Consider the following 21,177-nt stretch of genomic DNA (forward strand, 5'->3'; position numbering starts at 1 on the left):
ATGCATGATTTAAATATTTAATAAAAAACAATTAATTATTACTAACAGTACATTTTATTAGTATTCTCAAAAAATATGTATTACTTAATAATGTGTTTAGTAAACATTATTTTAACGTGTTATACTTATACATTAATAATAATAGAAAAATGAAAGTAAAATTTATGTATTGTAACATAATAAATAATAAATAATATTGTAATCACCTCTAAAATATCAGAAATTATATTAGAAAAGGTTAATGTTTTTGACTAGATACAAATTGTAATAATTTGACGTATCGTTGAAAAAGTAGGTCAAGTTAGAGCAGAGAAAATGAATAATAGTCATAAAAAAATACCTTCTCAGCTTGCATCAAAGCTAAAACCTAAAATTTCTAAAAAATATTCCACAATCTTAGAAAAATAATTTTATTTTAAATTTAATAATGCAAAAAATTTAAAGTTAATTATGAATTTAAAAAATGCATGCGTTGATGAAAAAAAAGTTAATTTATAAATGCTGGAGAATTGCTAATTCTTTATTTTTAAGTTTTATTTCGGATGCTAAATTTCTATTTAGAAATTTTACTGTACAATAAATATTCTGAAACGAATAAAAAATTTAATAAGATAATCGTTATCAAAATTAGTACATAGATGTTCTAGATAATATTTAACACTTGTAATTTAAGTTTGTCACTAACTCTTTTTTCAACACACAAAATTTTCTATGAAAATGGTTTCTAATTTATACAAATAATTATAAAAATCTTTATGAGGCATTTGTAAATTTGTACAGTCTCGGATCTAAAAATTAAACATGTAGAGCTAATTGTTTAATTTCATTATTATAACGATATCCTTCTATTTTCTTATTCTTCAAATTGTAAATGTAGGTGATAAATATTCCTTACTTCGTGTTGGATAATTTTCTAATGTATTGATTTTTGTCTCATTTATATTCAATAACGTCTCATCACTGTAGTCGCCCCTCGCGAGAAGAAATTTCTTATTCATATAAAAATTTTACTATATTAAAAGTTTTAGCTTCGATGCAAAAATGGGAACATATTTTTTTGTGACTATCATTTATTTTCTCTGCTCTAACTTGACCTACTTTTTTCAACAATACGTCAAATGACTACAATTCGTATCTAGTTAAAGATATTACCCTCAAAAATTGAAAAAAAAAATTCTATTTAACAATTTAACAGTTGCTTATCCCATGTTCTCCATATACACAATTAAAATCATTCATTTATAATGAATTCATTATATCATTCATTTCAAAGTATTTATTGACGAATCAAGTTTGACATGATAATTTGGTATGATAGGTTTCAACTAAAAAATTAAATCATTTTACTTTGTAATTTAATAACTGTTTTACTCTGTTTGTGTGTGCTACTACCTGAATATAATATTACAAATTTTTGGGTAACATGTTGCTATACAGAGTGTTCAGTAAGTCAGGAAACGGGTTTCTATTGTTCTCTTTGTTACAACAAAAATTTAATTTAGAAAAATATATTTTTGCACCTGATGAAAGTTCCTTGTAGTCCAGTGCATTTATTTATAGTAACAAACAGTTTTTATTGAAAAATATTGCATCAAGCCCTTTACATTTTTATACACGTAAAAGTAAAGCAAAATATAAATTCTTTATTATTTTTATATTTCTCCGTATAAATTACATATTTTATATTACATTATTCATATATTATATTTTAAAATCAAAGAACTACTAATCAGGATATAGTAAAAAAAATAATAGTTGATGTTGCTTTTGGAATTATCCACCAATTTCTTAGAATTAAATACTATCTACAGATTTGCATCGAAGCGTTTCTTATGATAGTGATTTTAATCACTATTAGATATCATCTATACTTATCCCATCTATGCCTCGTTCACACTGTGCCTCGACTTCACTGTGCTACCGTTTTTTGTCTTCATTATATATTTAAAAAAATTTATTAATCATGAATTTATTGCTAACATATTTTTTTATTCAATAAAACATTGATTTAAATATATAAAATTTGTTGTTCAAACTAATGTACAATACCTTATTTGAATTTTTACAATTTTCTATCGAAAATTAAAAATAATGTGTAATTGACTTCATTGATAAACAAATAAACAAAGTACAACCAAAAATTTTAAATTTAATTTAGATTGTACATTGTAATGACAATTTAAGTGTACTTACCAAAAATTACAGCTTCACATATTATAGATAAAACTATCTAAACTTCGTTTTGTAAATACTTTAAAATAAAAAGTAAAAAGTTACCGGTTTATAACCAGTTTTAATGCGAGTTCTTAGGAAAAATAATTTATAAAATTCATATAATTTTTATACTAGGTATTTGACATACAATATTTATTTAATTAAAATTATTTCAATTTTTTTTATGACATTTCAATGAACGCATATAGCAGATGTATTAAAATAAATTTAAATAATTACTTCTTTAAATTTAATTTATTACTTTACAGTTATTCTAAACTAAATATGAAATAAAACTTTTTATGTATTTTGAATTGATAAATTTATAAAGATTTTAGATTAAATTTTGAGAATCTAATTTTTATCTTAATTTTTTTTATAATAAGTTATAAGGTATGTAGTCAGTCATGTACTTCGGTGCGAATACAGGCTCTCTTTTAGAAGTTTCATTTGTAGTTTGTTCAAACTGATGATTTTGAATTTCCTGACTGACATCGAAATCAAAATAGAAATCATTTATTAGATCGTCAACATCAAACACAAATTCATCATTTACAACCTGATCGACTGTAGTTTTAACTTCATCCTTCTGTTTTTTATAAAAATCAGTATATTTGTCAATGTTGCAAATATATTGAAAAAATTGTATTGAATTTATTTTATTTTTTAATTTATATATTATATTTTAATTCAAAATAATGCTACTCAATCTTAAACTAAGATACTTATTTTATTTCAATTATTTATTTTTAAATATTATTAATAACTTAAGCATTGTCGTTAACACAATAAACAATTATTGGTTATCTTTATTAAAGCTATACTCAGTATAAGTCTTAAATTTATTGAAATTAGTCAGTCTGTTTTTTATTTTTTTGGCTATGAAATACAAATATTTTATTTTGTTATAGTTTAATTTTTTATAATTGGGACACTTTATAAATTTTTTATCCACAGCGATTTATAACAGTTTAAAAACAGTAATAAATCAGTTATGAGACTCGGGAGTTGCGAATTAGGTATAGCAGATTTGAAAATATATCACTCCACTGATATAATTCTCCTCAGTGTTTAAGTGTTTGACAGAACAGTGATTATTTAAGTCTTACAGTAGTTGGACTATCCTTGGTAAATAATTTTAATGCCTACCTTACTATTTGGAGATTAAGAAGATATTAAAAACCATAATTTAAAACTAATACTCAATTTCACAATTGAGACAGGATTCATTAAACATTTACATGTACATGTACAATAAATTTAACTAATATCTCTTACAATTTTTGATACAATTATTATTTAGATGTAGTTATTTTAAAACAATAATCTTAAATTATGTTAAATATCTATTTTTTATTTTTTGATCTAAAAAAAAATGATTCTTTTTTAATTTTCAGTATTTTATAATAGTTACATTTTAGTACTTTTAAAAAAAGTACTTATCGGCTTATAACAACTTTAGTATTAGCAAATATGGGTATAATAATAGAATTAAATAACTCAAGTTAAGTTAAGTATGATCAATGTAGATCAATTAACAATTAAAAGTTAACAATTCATAAATTTAACTATGTAATGGTACAGTTTAGATGAAATGTTGTAAATGTACTATTATTGTATGATTACTCGTATTATTGTATAATATGCGGCAACATCGTGTGGGACTTTTGCATTCGTGTTATGTGGTGGCGGCGCTGGAAAAATGTTGTCATTCCTAACAAAGTGATAAGAAGATAAAATAATTGGTTGGTTATGTTTTAAAAAAGAAATGAAATACATAATGATATCTATGTATTAAAAAATGAACACTTTTGTTTTTCGTTTTCTCTCTAAATAAAAACTAACAAGTAACAATAAGATTTTTTATGATGAATTAAATGGAAGTATCAACAAACTATGTTTGAGAGAACAGCGAATAAATACGCACGAATATCAACTATATTTGAACTCTTACATCAATGAACAACTGCATCACCAGTACAACTGAAATTAAGGTTAGAAATATAACTACCACTAATCGTACAAATACTAAATAGTACATAGAAATGAATATGTTTATTTTTGTATATATTGATATTTATATAAATTTTTAAATTGTTATTTAATACAGAAACGAATAAATACTTCTAATGTTAACAAATTGTAATCAAAACCAATTTTTAATTTGTAAAATAAATTAAATACCATTTCAACTAGTTAAGTTANAAATAAATTAAATACTATTTCAACTAGTTAAGTTAAAAAAATAAATAAAATTTTTGTTTTAACTTAACTAGTTTAAAAAAAGTTTATTTCATTTAAAATTAAATGTTTGGCTAAAATCTCTTAAAATCATTTTTTATTAGCCCGTGATGTAAGGAAAAACTAAGAATTGATTTTCAATTTTTAAAATTGAATCTACCTCTTCTTTTTCCTCGTCTAAATCCAAAATACTGGGGTTCGGCCACCCTCATCCTAAACTTCCACTAGACACGATCTCCGTCATCATCGACGTTTACATCAGCCGTCCTCATATCACATTCAATAACATCCTTCCATCTCATTTTTGGTCTTTGTCTACCTCTTCATTTAACTAAATAAATAATTTTTCTAAATAAGAATCAAATCGTTAAAATGTTTTTAAACATTTTTTTTTAAATATGTGTACTTTCAAAATTTGAAAAAAGTATTTTTACATATTTTATTATTAAAACAAATAATAAAAAAAAAAACCCAGCACAGGGGGGTCGCGGCACAGTGGTGACGTGGCATAGTTGGATCAAGTATAATGATATCTAACAGTGATTAAAATCACTATCAAAAAATAAAGCTTCGATGCAAATCTTTCAATACCGAGCCTAGTTTCAATCTGTATTTTTTTGGTTACTTTTAAACAATTAAAATATTAATTAATATGTAAAGATTTCAGTTGCAACATCTTTTTAAACACTAAGAGTTATATAGACATTATTACTATGACTTATATTATAATAAATTATTACAAAAAAAAAAAGTGAATTAAAGAAATTTTGACCTTTTTTTTATAATTTTACTGTAAATATTCATTATAAAATTCACTGATCATATATCAGTCTAAACAGTGTGATTTTTTAAATCCTTATAAAATTTCCTTTTTAATGATATAAATTTAAAACATGCAGCTGAATTAAAAATATCTTTAAAAGTTCAACGTTTTTTAAATTATACATTTTCATAAAAATCAACTTTAAATGACAAAAAACAATATTTTGAACCGAAATTTTGTAGGGATTATTTATAAAATATTAAAAATCAAAATTAATAATAATTTGGAAAAAAATAATTTTTATATGTAAGTACTTGTTTTTCTTATCAGTAAAAATACTTTACATAAATTATAGTTAATAAAAACGAATTCCGTCTAAAAAAATTTTATTATTTTTTTATCATAATCCACTCAATTACTTACAGAATAATGATAATTTAAACATTTTTTTTAAATATTATCTTTAGTTACACATCATTCTTGAATTATTAACTATGTAATACTTTCTAATTCATCCCTTATGCCTNGTTACACATTATTCTTGAATTTTTAACTATGTAATACTTTTTAAGTTCATCCCTTATGCCTTGGAAGGGGGTCAACTTTGTTTTTTTAAATGGTAACACATATTTTTAATTTAATAAAATGTTTGAGTTTTTAATTTTATAGTAAAAGGCATTTGAATTTTTAATATAACTTTATTTGTTTATTAGATATAAACATTTAAAGTTTCAAATTTTTGAGATAATATACATGTATATTACACAAAGGATTACAAATTCAGGTAGCTAATTGGATTTTTATGACATCGATATTAGCATTGTTATAATCAATGGTTGTAAGGTACATTGTTGTGAGTTTATAAATACACTAACTAACAATACAAAAAGTATATCTATTGATAGTCATAGTTGCTAATAAATAATCCGTGACTGTGACAGCAATGTCATAAAAAACCAATTAGCTACCTATATTTGTAATCCCTTGTGTATTATACCTGTATATTAACTCAAAAATTTGAAACTTTAAATGTTTATATCTAATAAACAAATAAAGTTATATTAAAAATTCAAATGTCATTTACTATTAAATTAAAAACTCAAACATTTTATAAAATTCAAAATATGTGTTCCCATTTAAAAAAAAAACCCAGCACAGAGGGGTCACGGCACAGTTGTGACGTGGTATAGTTGGATCAAGTATAATGATATCTGACAGTGATTAAAATCACTATCAAAAATAAACGCTTCGATGCAAATCTTTAGATAGTGTTTAATTTAAAAAAAATTGGTGTTTTATTCCAAAAGCTACTTGATCTGCTGGTTCTTTATTAATATCTCGATAAAGATAAAGTATGTCAAATGAAAAAGGGTTTATTAAAAAATATTATTTCTCATAAAAAAATTGTGTGGATCCATAAACTTTTCAATAAGTTATAGCATTATAAAGTTAAATATTATATAAATATTAAAATCGAGAATTTTCACTCGAAAATAGCATTCGGTAGTCCAGAGGTCAAATTTTTTTTTTTCAAATTAAAGTATATTACATTAACTTTAATTTAAGATTTATATAAAAGTGTCAGACCTTCCGGAACATTTTCAAAAGTTAAGTTGAAAAAGTTAATTTTTTGTGAAAAAGTTGTCATTTAAAATCCCCTCTGTGGGCAGAAAAAAGGTCAAATTTACAAAAAAAATATACCAAATAATAGGTAAAGACATCAAGCACCTATAAAAAAAAATTATATTGATATGTTCTTTTTTGAAAAAGTTACGGCAGTTTTTAGTAAAAAAAATTGAAAAAATGTCGAAAATTAGCGATTTTTAAATTTGTAATTTTTTCGGAGGTTTCCCTCATTTACGGGGAACGAGGGAAATTTTTTCAATTTTGAAGGATAATGTCTTCGACTAGATACGATTTGTGATCTTTTGTCGTATTGTTGAAAGAAATCCGTTCGGTGAGAGCTGAGAAAAAGTGGTAACAGACAAAAAAAAAAAAAACACATCTTAATAAAACCAATACAATCTCAGCTTCGCATCGAAGCTAAAAACAAAGTTGACATCCTTACAAGGCAGGGATGAACTTAAAAAGTATTACATAGTTAATAATTCAAAAGAATACTGTATAATTAAAGATAATAATAAAAAAAAATATTTTAATTATTATTATTCTGTAAGTAATTGAGTGGGTTACGATAAAAAAATCACGCTGTATAATTAATTGTAAAAATACATTTGTAAAAAATGTAAATATTTTATGAGCTTTAATTTAATAGTTAAAAAAAATTATTGAAGTGCATAACTGATTTAAAATGTAAATATTAAAACTATCTGAAAATTTAAGATGTTTACACAGATGCGTAGGTAGAGATCATTTATGGGATGACAGAGGTGTGAAGACAAAAATTATATCCCAATATTTTTCATATATTCTGATTTGATTAAAAAAAATTATAATGTAGGGTAAAAACCCCAACTATCAAATCGCACTTCTCCCATAAACTAGTGTTTGTATGTACATACTATGCTATTTTTGAAAAAACTAAGTTTATTCATACTTTGATATTTTATAAATTAATAGTTTTAAATGTAGAATATGTTTGCCATAAAATAGTTTCAATTTCAAAGAAATAAAATTATTACACATATAAGTTTCAAAAAGACTTATACATTTTTATAATATTGATAAAATTAGAAATGAATTTTAAAAATTTGTTTCTAGAGTCATAATTCATAGTCATTTTTTTTGTCAACAATTATTATAAAAGATATTAACGTGTGTATTTAAATTGAAATTCGCAATAATTTTAAGTTAATATTATAACACATAAATCATAGGTAATGATTAAAAATAATGAGATGGACAAATGTTTTTGAACAAACAAATTATACTTCTATTTTCAAATCTATATTATATAAAACTCAAATATGAATTGCACTATATTTTTAATAATTTTTTCAACTGTAAAATCTAGTGTAATCATGTTTTTATTCACCTATTCATTTTTCATTGCTTTATACATCTTAGGAACTTTATCGTCGTTCCAGAATGATGAAAGTGACAGTTATCAAGTACCAACTCCGGTGAGAAAACTTAAATTGTCCCAATGACAATATTATAATCTAATAATTAATCTTGATAAATAATTAAAATTTGAAAGATTACAAAATAATAAAAAATCAAATTATAGCCACAACAAATTACAAACCTAGGTGGGGTAGGCAGTTCGATGAACGGCAGTTATCGTCGACTTTCTATTAGTGTCTTGTATGTGGTCAGGTTGACTAGATAAGGCGACGTCGCCGAGGGCTGTTCTGTGACATTTTTCATTCTATCGCGTGTGTAATTACTGTACTTGTGGTTAAATAAATGATTGGAGTCATGCAAAAATTGTTTCCATTAGGCATATGAAAAGCTAATTGTCGCTCCATTTAAATATTGGTTTTTAATATCACGTACACAGAACTGAAGTTGTGCTGCTGGAAACTTAGATCAGATTGATACATATTTAAATATATTTATACCGTGTGTTAATTTTGTATCACTCTGATTAATTAGTTTTTTTATTATTATTAATGCAAGTAGGGACGCCCAACCATATTCTGAGTGTCAATTACATTATAGTATTTTACTTTTAAATTAATAATATTATTAATATACTTTTAATTTTAAATAATAAAACTGTTATTTTTAATTCATATCAATTGAGCTGTTTGTATATTACGATGGCGTTTAACATTTTTCTTTAGTAATGTATGGTATGTTTGGGTTAGCAATCATCGGAACTGGTTGGTATTGATTTTCTGGCATAGCGATATTTGTGTTGTATGCACTGCTACATTTGTCAAGTTTTTTTGTATAATTTCCTCTTTTGGATGACCGCTATAATTAAAATGTAAATTTAGATATTTTTACGGCACTGGCTAAATCTAGTGCTATCTTTTTAGACGTTCAAGATTGTGTTAGCTAATTTTTGCACTATTTGGTCTTCCCAGGCTGGTATCGGTTTATCCGGTAACTCCTCATTCAGTGATTTTTCAAAATATTCATGCTTTCTAGATGCTTTCATTTGTGGGTCCAATAATAATCTGTTATTTTTATTTATAAAATTATATTTATAATACAATGTAATATAAAGATATCTTTAATACTTTAAAAAGTAATAGTTGTAAATGTCGTTTTTTATTAACGTCTAATTTTTTTGTCTCGTTTTAACTTAAAAAAAATAATTTTTTGGAAGGGATACGTGTAAATTGAATTGTGTAAGTTCATAGTACAATTATTATTCAATAGAATTTTCTTTTTTTAATCTGTGACATTGTTTTCATAAATACGAAATATAATAAAATAAATACTATAGTTAAAATTAATAAGGAAATTTTGTTAGACATGAACAAAAATACGAGTGTTTTAAAAACCATATCTACAAAAATAAAATAAAATATTTAAACAAAATCAAATAATATAACAAACATCACAGATAGTATTGGAACACATCCGTTAATGTTAATCGGAGATAAATGAAAAACACCAGGAGCGGTCTGGACAATCGCTTCTTAGCATTGGCTATAATAAAGAGGAACACGTGCGCTACACACATAAATAAAATTAAGTTCATTTATAAAAAACCCAGCACAGGGGGGTCGCGGCACAGTGGTGACGTGGCATAGTTGGATCAAGTATAATGATATCTGACAGTGATTAAAATCACTATAAAAAAAAAACGCTTCGATGCAAATCTTTAGATAGTGTTTAATTTTAAAAAGTTGGTGGATTATTCTAAAAGCTTCATAAACTGCTAGTTCCTTATTAATATCCTGATTAAGATAAAGTATGTCGAATGAAAAAGGGATTATTAAAAAATAGTATTTCCCATAAAAAAATTATATTGATCAATACACTTTTCAATAAGTTATAGCATTATAAAGTTAAAAATGTAAAAAATAAAATTGAGAATTTTCACACAATAATAGCATTTGGTAGCCATTTTCACCGTGAAGACAAAATAAAGTCCGAAATTTTTTTTTTCCATGATAAAGTATATTACATTAGCTTTAATTTAAGATATATATAAAAGTGTCAGACTTTCCGGAACACTTTCAAAATTTAAGTTGAAAAATTAAATTTTTTGTGAAAAAGTTGTCATTTTAAATCCCCCCCTGTGGGCAGGTAAAGGGTCAGATATAAAAAAAATATATACCAAATGATAGGTAAAGACATCATGCATCTATAAAAAAAAATTATATTGATCCATACATTTTTCAAAAAGTTAGCATTATAAAGTTAAAAAAATAAAAAAGAATTTTTTTACAAAAATCGTATTTTTTTTATTAACTTTGATGTCTGTTTTCACCGTGAAGATAAGATAAAGTCCGAAATTTTTTTTTTTTCATGATAAAGAATATTACATTAGCTTTAATTTAAGATATATATAAAAGTGTCAGACATTCCGGAACATTTTCAAAATTTAAGTTAAAAAAATTAATTTTTTGTGAAAAAGTTGTCATTTTAAATCGCCCCTTGTGGGCAGGTTAAGGGTTAAATTTATGAAAAAAATATACCAAATGAAAGGTAATGATATTATGCATCTATATAAAAAAGAATTATATTGATATATTTATTTTAAAAAAGTTACGGCATTTTTAAATTTGTAATTTTTTTGGAGGTTTCCCCCATTTACGGGGAACGAGGAAATTTTTTTCAATTTTTGAGGGTAATCTCTTCGACTAGATACGATTTGTGATCTTTTGTCGTATTGTTGAAAGAAATCCGTTCGGTGAGAGCTGAGAAAAAGTGGTAACAGACACAAAAAAAAAAAACACATCTTAATAAAACCAATACAATCTCAGCTTCGCATCGAAGCTAAAAAGAAAACAATACTCGGTCTCCGAAGAGATCAATCCGGTGGTGTGGATGCTTCGCCGAAAAGACCTGGTTGTTCGTCGTTAGCTGCTTTACTCCATCATTGAATTAAAAAGTGACAATAAGACAACATACATGTGCACTCTAGCACGGTCAATGATAAAAGCAAGATGAAGAAACAAAACCAATCTAACGGCAATTTAAAATCGATAACGACCAGTCTTTTTGAGAGGGATCAATACCGATAAACAACTCAATTTTAATTGTATTTATTCTCTTTTGTCGCCTTATCTAGTGGTCAGCAGCAAAAATAATGAGTTGTTGACACCGCTGTGTCAGAATAATATTCATTCGAGTATTTTCTGCGCGATAAAATAAAAAAGTAGACATATCAAAAAATTATAAACGGTTTACCTTCGAATTTGTGACGTTACATTTATTTTCTTTTATTAACACTATCGTACATAAGGTTAAATAAAAAAATTGAAATTATTATTCAATTTATGTTTGGTTAGGCTTTAAAATTATTTATTTATCAATCGTACAAATTTAATTCTAGGATTCCAAACCAAAGAAGGAAGATATAATCCAAGAACTTGTAATTATAAAATTATTATTACTAATTGCTGTTGTGATCTGATATACAAAACATTTAAAAAAATTTTAATTTTTAATTTTTTCAATCAATTTTATGATAAATTAATTTTATTTTGATTATCTACAAAAGGAAATAAAATGACATAACTTAGACAGTTTTAATTTAATAAAAAAAAAACGCTTTTATATGAATTTATAAAAATTAATAACACAATAATTATTAAATGGAGATTTCTTTTGTGTAATTTGTGACATGTTTTCATAAACCCAGGATATAAACATACATTTCTTTTATAAAAAGAATTTAAATTAAAAAAATTAATTATAAGCCTTAGTGAAAATATTTATTGTTTTAAATAAATATATATTTACAGCGAAAATTTACTGATGACTTTTTTGACGTTGACATTGAACAGGTATATCATCAAATAGTAATAATAATATTTTAGAAATTTGCATTATTTTAGTTAACATCTAATATAAAAAAAACAATTCATAACAACAATTCATAGTACAATTATTATTCAATATATTTTTCTTTTTTTAATTTGTGACTTGTTTTCATAAATACGGAATATAAACCCAACCATATCTTTTATAAAAAAAAAAAAAGTAGTAGCCCTAGTACAAATATTTATTGTTTTAAATAGATATATATTTACAGGAATATGGTAATAATGAATATTTTGTTGAACGAACGGAACAGGTATGTTATCTTATAATATTAATAATATGTAGTCAAATTATTTAGTATTATGCAATAGGATAACATGTTTATTGAACTAAAGACCAATAAGATGACGTCCATGTATAATACATAAAACATTAGAATAAAATAGATCATCATTTTATTTTTCATTTATGGATTGAGAATGGTTCAATTGTGGCGTTGAATATTTAAACTCAACTCAAAAAATGTTTAGTAAATTATTCTTCTTAGGTGTCTTCAAAATACTGCAAGAGTTTTGGCTCCCGTTGTCAACCTTCATTAATCCAGATCCTGGATCCTTTCCTCCCAATATTTTGCTTCCAGTCTCTTTAGATACTATTGCAATCAATCTATTCAACTTTTTATTTGGTCTGTCTTTGGATCTTTTTCTTGGTGTTTTTTGTTCAATTGACGTCTTTACTTTATTCGTGTCCTATCTTCTCATCGATCGTCCAAAGCACTAGATTCTCCGATCCTTCACATAGCTTTAATGACTGTAGTAACATCTTCTAGTGATGATAGTTTAATTAATATGAAACGTGGTTTAGAATTGAAATATCCAAACCGTTTACTTTTGGTAACTGTGATGTTAAGATTCAAGGTTTTTAATAAATCATTCACTAAATGGCACTTAAATTTCCCCAGGATATACCAATCCAATTGGTATTAACCAACCTAACGGTTGAAAAAAAAAAAAAAAAATGGTCCGTATCGGAATTTTCCTCTTGTTTATCAGTTACATTAAATATTAATATATTTTTACTTCGACGGAGTCTATCATATGTTTCATGAACTGAGATGTAGACCGATGGGTGTGTATTTAATGGAAGTTTTTGGAGGTTGGAGATTTTATTTTTAAGTAAATCGAGTTCTAATTAAATTATATAATATTCATGAAAGTCAGTGTATTCCCCTTGTAAAATATTTTAAAATAGGACCTAATACTTATTACGGTACTGTCACAATTTGAAAATTGCACAATTTTATTAACTGTAAGAAAAAATTTTGGTAACTCCTCCGACAAAAAATAATTGTATACAGAGTGTTTCATTGATCGTTGACTACAAAATTTTTCCTAAAATAATAATTATTTTTTTATATTAAAAATGAATTATAAAATTTGTACTTGGAACATAGTCTAAGAACGTAACTATTGTTACAAAAACAAATTACAGTAAAGTTTTAATTGCAATAATGTTATAAGAATTGTCAGTTAAATCTTTTCCACCTGTATAACCTAAACACTTAATGAAATCACATTTTTAAATTGGAGAAATTAAAACTTTTATAAATTTGAAAACTTCAATTTAAACTAAACGGGTCTCTTAAAGATACTTTTTATGTATTAACCAATCAAAGCGGAATTTGACATCAAACTATTATTGTAAATTTTCATTTTTTTTTATGTATAATTAAAATTTTTAATTTTCAAAATAATTATTCAGATTTAAACATTTCAATCATTAGCCGCATTTTTATTCTCTACATAAAATTTTCATAAATCAGATGTTTTATGAAGATTACATTGTTATAATTGTCACAGTGGGGGTTTGTTTCTTTTGTCATTGTATGGAAATGAGTAATATTAATGTTTCTTATTCTGATGTTTTTTATATATTGTAGTAGGTATTGTAGTAGGTATTACGTTAGGTTCTTATGTAAGTTTTATTTTATATGGTTTATTGATTTGTTCATATTTTACTATTGTTGATTTATTGTACAATTTGTTTATTAAACATTTTAACAAATAATTTAACAAGCATAAAAATTGTGAAATTTAAAGAATTCACATTAATGCGTTTTTTTATGTTTTTGTCACTGCTATGCAGTGACTCTCACTATGCTAGATATATTTTTTTTTGTGTATCTATGGATTTTAATGAAAAAACAAAGTGGTTAAATTCAATTAAAACAAATAATAAACAACATTTAAAAATAATATAAAACCTAGTTGAATAAATGAAGTTGTTGATAGTGGACTGTATGAGATCTTGTGATAATGGTGTCGAACATCTGAGTATCACGAGTTAGAGTGTAGACCTAGACACGTAATGGCAGATGAAAACAGACGCCAGAAAAGCGACTACAACAATGAAGTTATTTAGTAATGGTCACTGGTGTAAGGGTATCAGAACTTTGAGCACAAGAATACAATAAACAAATAATAAAAATCATGACGTACAATGGTCAAACAATTTACCATTCAAACAAAGGCACTTGTCACAAAAAAAAAAAAACAAACTTTAAATAAAAGTGTTCCGGAAATACTGCATCCTTTAAATATATGTCAAATTAAAGCTGACAATAAATACTACAAGTTCAAAAAAAAAAATTTGTCCCGTCACATTTTCTTCTATGGAAAAATGGCCGTCGAATTTAACAAAAATGTAATTTTTTATTGTATACAGATTGTTTCATTGATCGTTCACTACTAAATTTTTCCTAAAATAATAATTATTTTTTTATATTAAAAATGAAAAAAAAAACGCATAAAAACAATTGACTCACTGACTTGTGACGATGAACTGTACACGGAGTCCATCGATTTACCGTTTTATGTGTGGAAGGGGGTGAGTAAAACAAAGTTGCTAGATATCTGTCACACGATATAATATAATCAACAGTGTTTGAGACAACTGGTCTTCGGTAAATGTGTTCTCTACCAAACATTTTTGTAATTTTAAAAAATTTTTTAAAATTAATTTATTATTATAACAGTTGATTTTAAGAGTTTTTATCTTATTTACAATATATATTTTTTTCGAATTATTATGCTAAAACTAGACAAGTTTTAATTAGACATTGTTAATAATTTTCTTATATAATTTTTAGTAATAATGACCTAGAATGAGCTGAATATACATGTGAATATCACAAAATTATAATTAAATACATTAATTAGACCAATATCTTTTCAGCTACATATGGTAGCTATCACTAATATTTATTCGTAAATATTTGGATTTTTAAAAATAATTATTCATAAAATAGTCAACTATTCAATATAGTTTATTTATTTTGTCGAAATTTAGTTATGTAAAATTTGAGAAGGCTATTTCTGTTGGAGTTTGTAAAATATGCTTTTTCAAAATAATGGAGTTATTATTTATAATTTTTGAAGTCACTTTTGTCAGATTTTGCACACAGACATTAGAAATATCATCATAATAATTTGAAAAAATGTTCTCAAATTTTTGTAAACCAACTAAACGTTTCATAATCTTGGTTGTCACATATTTGATTATTATGTACGAAAATTTTAAATTTAATTATCATATTTACACTTAATCGTTAAACTTTTAAACAATTTCAGAGTTACCCATCAGAAATCAGAGATCAAACCAATAAAACAGTAAATATACTATAATAAAGTTACTACAAGATTGTTATTTTTATTTAATTATTTTCGAGTATTTAAACTAAATAATTTATTTTTACCAGGTGGAAACATCACAAGAAGAAGACACTTCTCTTAGTCTGGTATGTTAAGGTTTATAAATTCGATTGAGTGCTTATTATATTATTTTATTAAAATTACATTACATACACATGATATTCAAAATTATATTAATTTTTTTCAGGATTTCTTATATCGTATACATGATTGGGAAAATTACCATATATAATTACAAATAAAATATATTAATTATATGAATTGAAATAATAAAATATTTGTAACAATTAAACCAGAAGTAAAAAAAGTTTAACTCTGAAAAATAGTGTTTTATTTCACTGATGATGTCACGATGATATTATAGCCATTCATAGAACTATTTAACAATCTTTTAACGAAAATTAGGAAAATATGTAACTAAATTTATATAACTTATATACGTGTGAAAAGAACTCGATACTGGAATATCAAATTTTGAACTGTGTCATTAAATTTAACATTTCAGCATTGAGCCTAATTCACATTATAAGACTAAAGTAGAAGCACTAAAAGTTACGTGAAACTGTCAATATATTGTTGCGAATATTATATACATATATGACAAATGAAATTAGTGTCGCAAAATCGTATCACATTTTTGTTCAACGGCGAATCTCACCCTAATGTATGAGTTATACTTTTGTATGTCATCGTGTCAATTAACTAGTTCAAAAGTGATAAATTTTCATAATAACAACCAGTACTGTCGTAGACAAGTTTTAATATCACAAATTTTTCATTATGCGTTACTATAGATTTACATTGATATCAAAAGAGTCCTTACACAATACTCCATAAAAATAACGTAAATATGATTAACAAAATAGAATAATAATTTCTTTTTAGAATCATATTCAAACATGATTTATAAAATCACTTTATTTTGTACAGTTATAATCTTAATATAAAAGTAACACAACAGTATCGAATAAATTATTTAGATTACTATTGATTAGATTATTATAAATATAACAGTGACTAAAATCACTATCGTAAAATGCTTCGATGTGTACTTGAAATATATTAAAACAAATTTAACAGATCTACCAAAAATTATGTCGTTCTTGATTTAAGAGATTGATTACTTGAGAAAGCTTCAACATTTTTTATGTTCACTGAAATTTTCGGAAAATTTAAAAAATATGGGTTTTATGCTATTTATAAGTTTCTAAATAAAAAACAAAAAATGTAACATTAATTTATAATTGTGATGATAACTAATGGTATGTTATATATTTTTAAACTGATATATATATATATATATATATCATAATTTGATAATTGATAATACTCAGTTATTAAACTTATTTTGAAATTTAAATTATAATAAATGTTCAATGACTACTTATTAAAATACATTAAGGTAAGGACGTGTAAGTTGAGGAATACAGTATTTCTTAAAATCAATCACATATAGTAATACATCCTTACTGATATAAAAGCCAATTATGGTAGACATTCTTAATTACTTAAGTAACACACATGTGCGCACGTTAATTTTCAATGTGGTTAAAAATTCATATTTGGAATGTTTTAATAAAACTTTTGAACATCAAAAATGTTAGTATTAGTAACTAAGAGAAATTTTTCAACTTTCTTTCTTAAATATTTAAAAATTAATAATTAAAGTCTATTAATTCATAAGAGACCCTTTTCATTATTGTAATTTTGGCTAGAAAGCTTGTCAATTGTTTTCACAATCTTGCCTCTTTTATGGAAAAAGATTAAAAAAATAACAGTTTTTAGGAAAAACTTTATTTTGAAATCCTTATTATCGAATTTTTCAAAATTATGACGTTAATAGTTTCAACTCAATACGTTTGAAAATTTGTTGATTTATATATATGTATGGAAGTTATACCCAAAGGACATTATTCGTGAGAGTAGGACAATAACGCAAAGAAACATGGTGGTAGAATGAAAAAGTTCAGAAAACAATAGAGAGTAAGAAAAAGCAGTTTAAAGTATGAAGGAAGAACAGAAGATTGGATGCTAGTGCAAAGAAGCCAATTGTAGATGCATAAAGCTTATGAGTCATAATATAAAGATTTGGAAGAAGTAATAGAAAAAAAAAATCCTGCACAGGGGGATCGCGGCACAGCGGTGACGTGGCAAAGTTGGATCAAGTATAATGATATCTGACAGTAATTAAAATTACTATCATAAAAAACGCTTCAATGCAAATCTTTAAAATTAAACACTATCTAATTTTAAAAAATTGGTGGATTATTCCAAAAGCTACATGGTCTGTTATTTCCTTATTTATATCCTGATTAAGATAAAGTATGTCGAATGAAAGTATATAAATATATAAATATTTATTATTAATATATAAATATTATAAACTTATATTATATAAATATTATTTCTCATAAAAAAATTGTATTGATCCGTACACTTTTCAATAAGTTATAGTATTATAAAGTTAAAAATGTAAAATACAAAATCAAAAATGTTCACACAAAATAGCATTTGGTAACTATTTTCACCGTGAAGACAAAATGAAGTCCAAAATTTTTTTTTAATATTAAAGTATATTATATAAGCATAAGTTGAAAAAATTAATTTTTTGAGAAAAAGTTATTATTTTAAATCCCTCTCCTGTGGGCAGGTAAAGGGTCATATTTATAAAAAATATATACCAAAAGATAGGTATATACCTCAAGTATTTATAAAAAAAATTATATTGATTTGGTCATTTTATAAAAAGTTATGGCAGTTTTAAGTAAAAAAAATTGAAAAAATTGAAAAAATTACGAAAATTAGCGATTTTTAGATTTGTAATTTTTTTGAAGAGTTTCCTATTTAAGGGGAATAAGGGAAATTTTTTCAATTATTGTCTTCGACTAGATACGATTTTTGATCTTTGACGTATCGTTAAATTCGTTGGGTGAGAGCTTTGAAAAAGTGGTAACAGACACACAAAAAAAAAAACATCATAATAAAACTAATACCTTTTCAGCTTCGCATTGTAGCTAAAATGAGAGGAGAAATATCAATAAAAAAGAATCAGTTTAATTTTTTGCCTGGAAAATCAATGACGGAGCCAGTTTTTTGTGTAAGACAACTAATAGAAAAGTATAGGGAAAAGAAGAAAAATATGTGTATGGTATTTATAGACTTGGAGAAAACGTAAGAGTACCGAAAGAGGTTTTAAATTGGATATTAATGAGAAAAGGCGTTTCAAAAAATTATCTGGATATAATAGAGAATATGAATGATGACACTTTTACTTGTGTAAAAATTTTGAGCGGAGTAACAGAAGATTTTAAGGTAAGTATAGAAGTGCACCAAGGATTTGCTTTAAGCCTTTGTTTATTTTCTATAGTTTTAGTTTTAGTTATCATGGAGGTGGACATAATGTCCATGCACTCATCCTTGTTGGTCTATTGTGCGCACCTTATACCGATTTTTCTTGATTCGGTTTACCCACTTAAGTGTTATCACCGAAGTGTTACTACATTATACCAACCATAAAGTCACCCCTATTGATGACCAAAGAGTCCTGTCTTTACGGCGAAAATAAGTATTTCTCTGGGCTTTAGGTTTTTAATATTTTCTTTTTCAGGAAGAGGTTTACTCAAATAGTTTGATCTTAGTGTGGACAAGGCTTCACATTCGCACATGGTGTGAAATGAGTCTTCCTCTTCTACTCCACACTTCCTGCACAATGGTTATTCCCATATCATGTTAAGATGTTTAAGCAGGTGACCATGTCCCGTCAGTTAGACTAAACCAGGTCTGTTAAATCAAGCAGTAGACTAGGGATCTTGATAAACATTTTAAATTGTCTAAGTACTACCAAGTACTTCCAGATTTTCCTGTGTTGTCCCCTAAACCAATTCTTGGATAGCGCTTTGAGCGATTGCTCAGTGAGTCCTACCACTGGTATCTGGTCCCCAACATAGGTGTTATCTGCTCCTTTCCTGACTAAAAAGTTAGCATTTTCATTTCCAGTGACACCGTTGTGTCCTGGTACCCACGTTAGTGTAACTTTGTTGAACTTCGATAGTGATACTAAAGTTTCCCTGCATTCGAGGACCAGCTTTGAATTCACCTAGTAATTACAGAGTGCTTTCAGAGACGCATGACTATAACTTATGATAGTTACCTTCCTTTTTATGTATACCAGCAGGTTCTGAGCTCCTACCAGTAGCGCCGTCACCTCTGCTTGGAAAACAGAGGGTGTTGTGCCCAATGACATACTTACATTTATTCGTGGCTTTAAACCCTAAATTTCAGCACCTACCTTTTCTGATTTTTTGGATCCATCTATATATATTACAAATCCTCCTTTTTCAGTCAGAAAGTTAATATTCCATTCTCTACGTAGGTGTGATGGGGCTACGAAACGTCGGCACGAGCGCAGTGTCTCTAGCTCGAGGAATCGGGCGCGTCCTCAGGTTGCAGATAGAGAAATGGTCTGCAGATATGCAGGTTAGCTGAGAAATAAGCAGTCCATTCATTTGGACTGACGAATAAGCGGTCGTGGACAGCGAGCCCCTCGTTCGCCTAGTTGCCTCGGAGCTCTTATTCCGCTACAACGACAGTGGGATAATGAGTACATGGTGTACACGGAAGGGCAAATGATAAAGCAGGAAGTGTCGTCGTCTCCGGATGCTATGGCTGTGGAAGATGACGACGAGGTGATGCGGACGAGCGACCGCCGTAGAACTGCAGAACCTTCCATAGAGGAAGGTTTATCTACTCACCACAGATCGAACTCGCCAGCGCTGAGTCCGTTGCCGGAGAGTTCTCCCCCATTGCCGCATCCTGGCAAGAGGAGGTCGCCATTGGGGGAGGAAGGTGACAGTGACAACGAGGCCACGGTCGACGTTAGCCTCAACCACGTCGTTTCTCTCGCCAGAACGGCGGAAGTCGAAGGGAGCCTGATGAACGAGGAGGCGTGGTAGTCGCCATGGAGGAGGCGACTACCACGTCGTCTATGATCTAGAGCATAGGCGCGCAAGTGACTGTGCTTCGAGGGGTCATAGACAAACGACGAGGTATGGGCGTGCACAGGGAGATGCAAATCACGACAAAGTGTCTGGAGTAGATCCTGGAGAGCTAGAAACGCGGAAGAGCGTCTCCGCCGTCCAGGAATCCCCTTGAAGCTTCAGCGGAGGCAGTAGACAAACCACGGGCGCCGGAAATAGCGCTTGTGAATTTGGCTAAAGAAGTCGGGACGCAAACCGTCGTCGAGGACCCGCCGGCCGTTACAACGAAGGGAGCCGACGAGACAGAAAATAAAAAAAGGAAGAGGAAGAAGAAGCGGCCTTCTGTCCCATGCTCTGCGACCGATCCAGTCATCTCGCCTACCCAGACGCAGACTGATAGGAGGGAAGCGAATCGGGCAAA

At 26.9% G+C, this 21,177-nt stretch overlaps 1 protein-coding gene across 1 annotated transcript; it reads left to right on the forward strand.

Moving 5' to 3' along the window:
• The first annotated feature begins 8,156 nt into the window (after positions 1-8,156).
• Positions 8,157-16,093, forward strand: LOC126895306 (uncharacterized). Its single transcript, XM_050667044.1, has 7 exons — positions 8,157-8,301; positions 11,640-11,678; positions 12,052-12,093; positions 12,342-12,383; positions 15,700-15,738; positions 15,828-15,866; positions 15,968-16,093. Exons 1-7 carry the CDS (start codon positions 8,200-8,202, stop codon positions 16,010-16,012), a joined length of 348 nt encoding a protein of 115 aa, XP_050523001.1. The 5' UTR covers positions 8,157-8,199; the 3' UTR covers positions 16,013-16,093.
• The last annotated feature ends 5,084 nt before the right edge of the window (positions 16,094-21,177 follow it).

Source organism: Daktulosphaira vitifoliae, unplaced genomic scaffold (assembly GCF_025091365.1).
Source record: "Daktulosphaira vitifoliae isolate Bord-2020 unplaced genomic scaffold, ASM2509136v1 Scaffold_1, whole genome shotgun sequence".
Classification (NCBI taxonomy): Eukaryota; Metazoa; Arthropoda; class Insecta; order Hemiptera; family Phylloxeridae; genus Daktulosphaira; species Daktulosphaira vitifoliae.

Coding starts and splice junctions, on each gene's coding strand:
- LOC126895306 (XM_050667044.1), top strand. CDS start 8,200: ATGTTTTTATTCACCTATTCATTTTTCATTGCTTTATACATCTTAGGA. Junction 11,679..12,051: donor AAGATATAATCCAAGAACTT/GTAATTATAAAA, acceptor ATATATTTACAG/CGAAAATTTACTGATGACTT. Junction 12,384..15,699: donor TTGTTGAACGAACGGAACAG/GTATGTTATCTT, acceptor AAACAATTTCAG/AGTTACCCATCAGAAATCAG.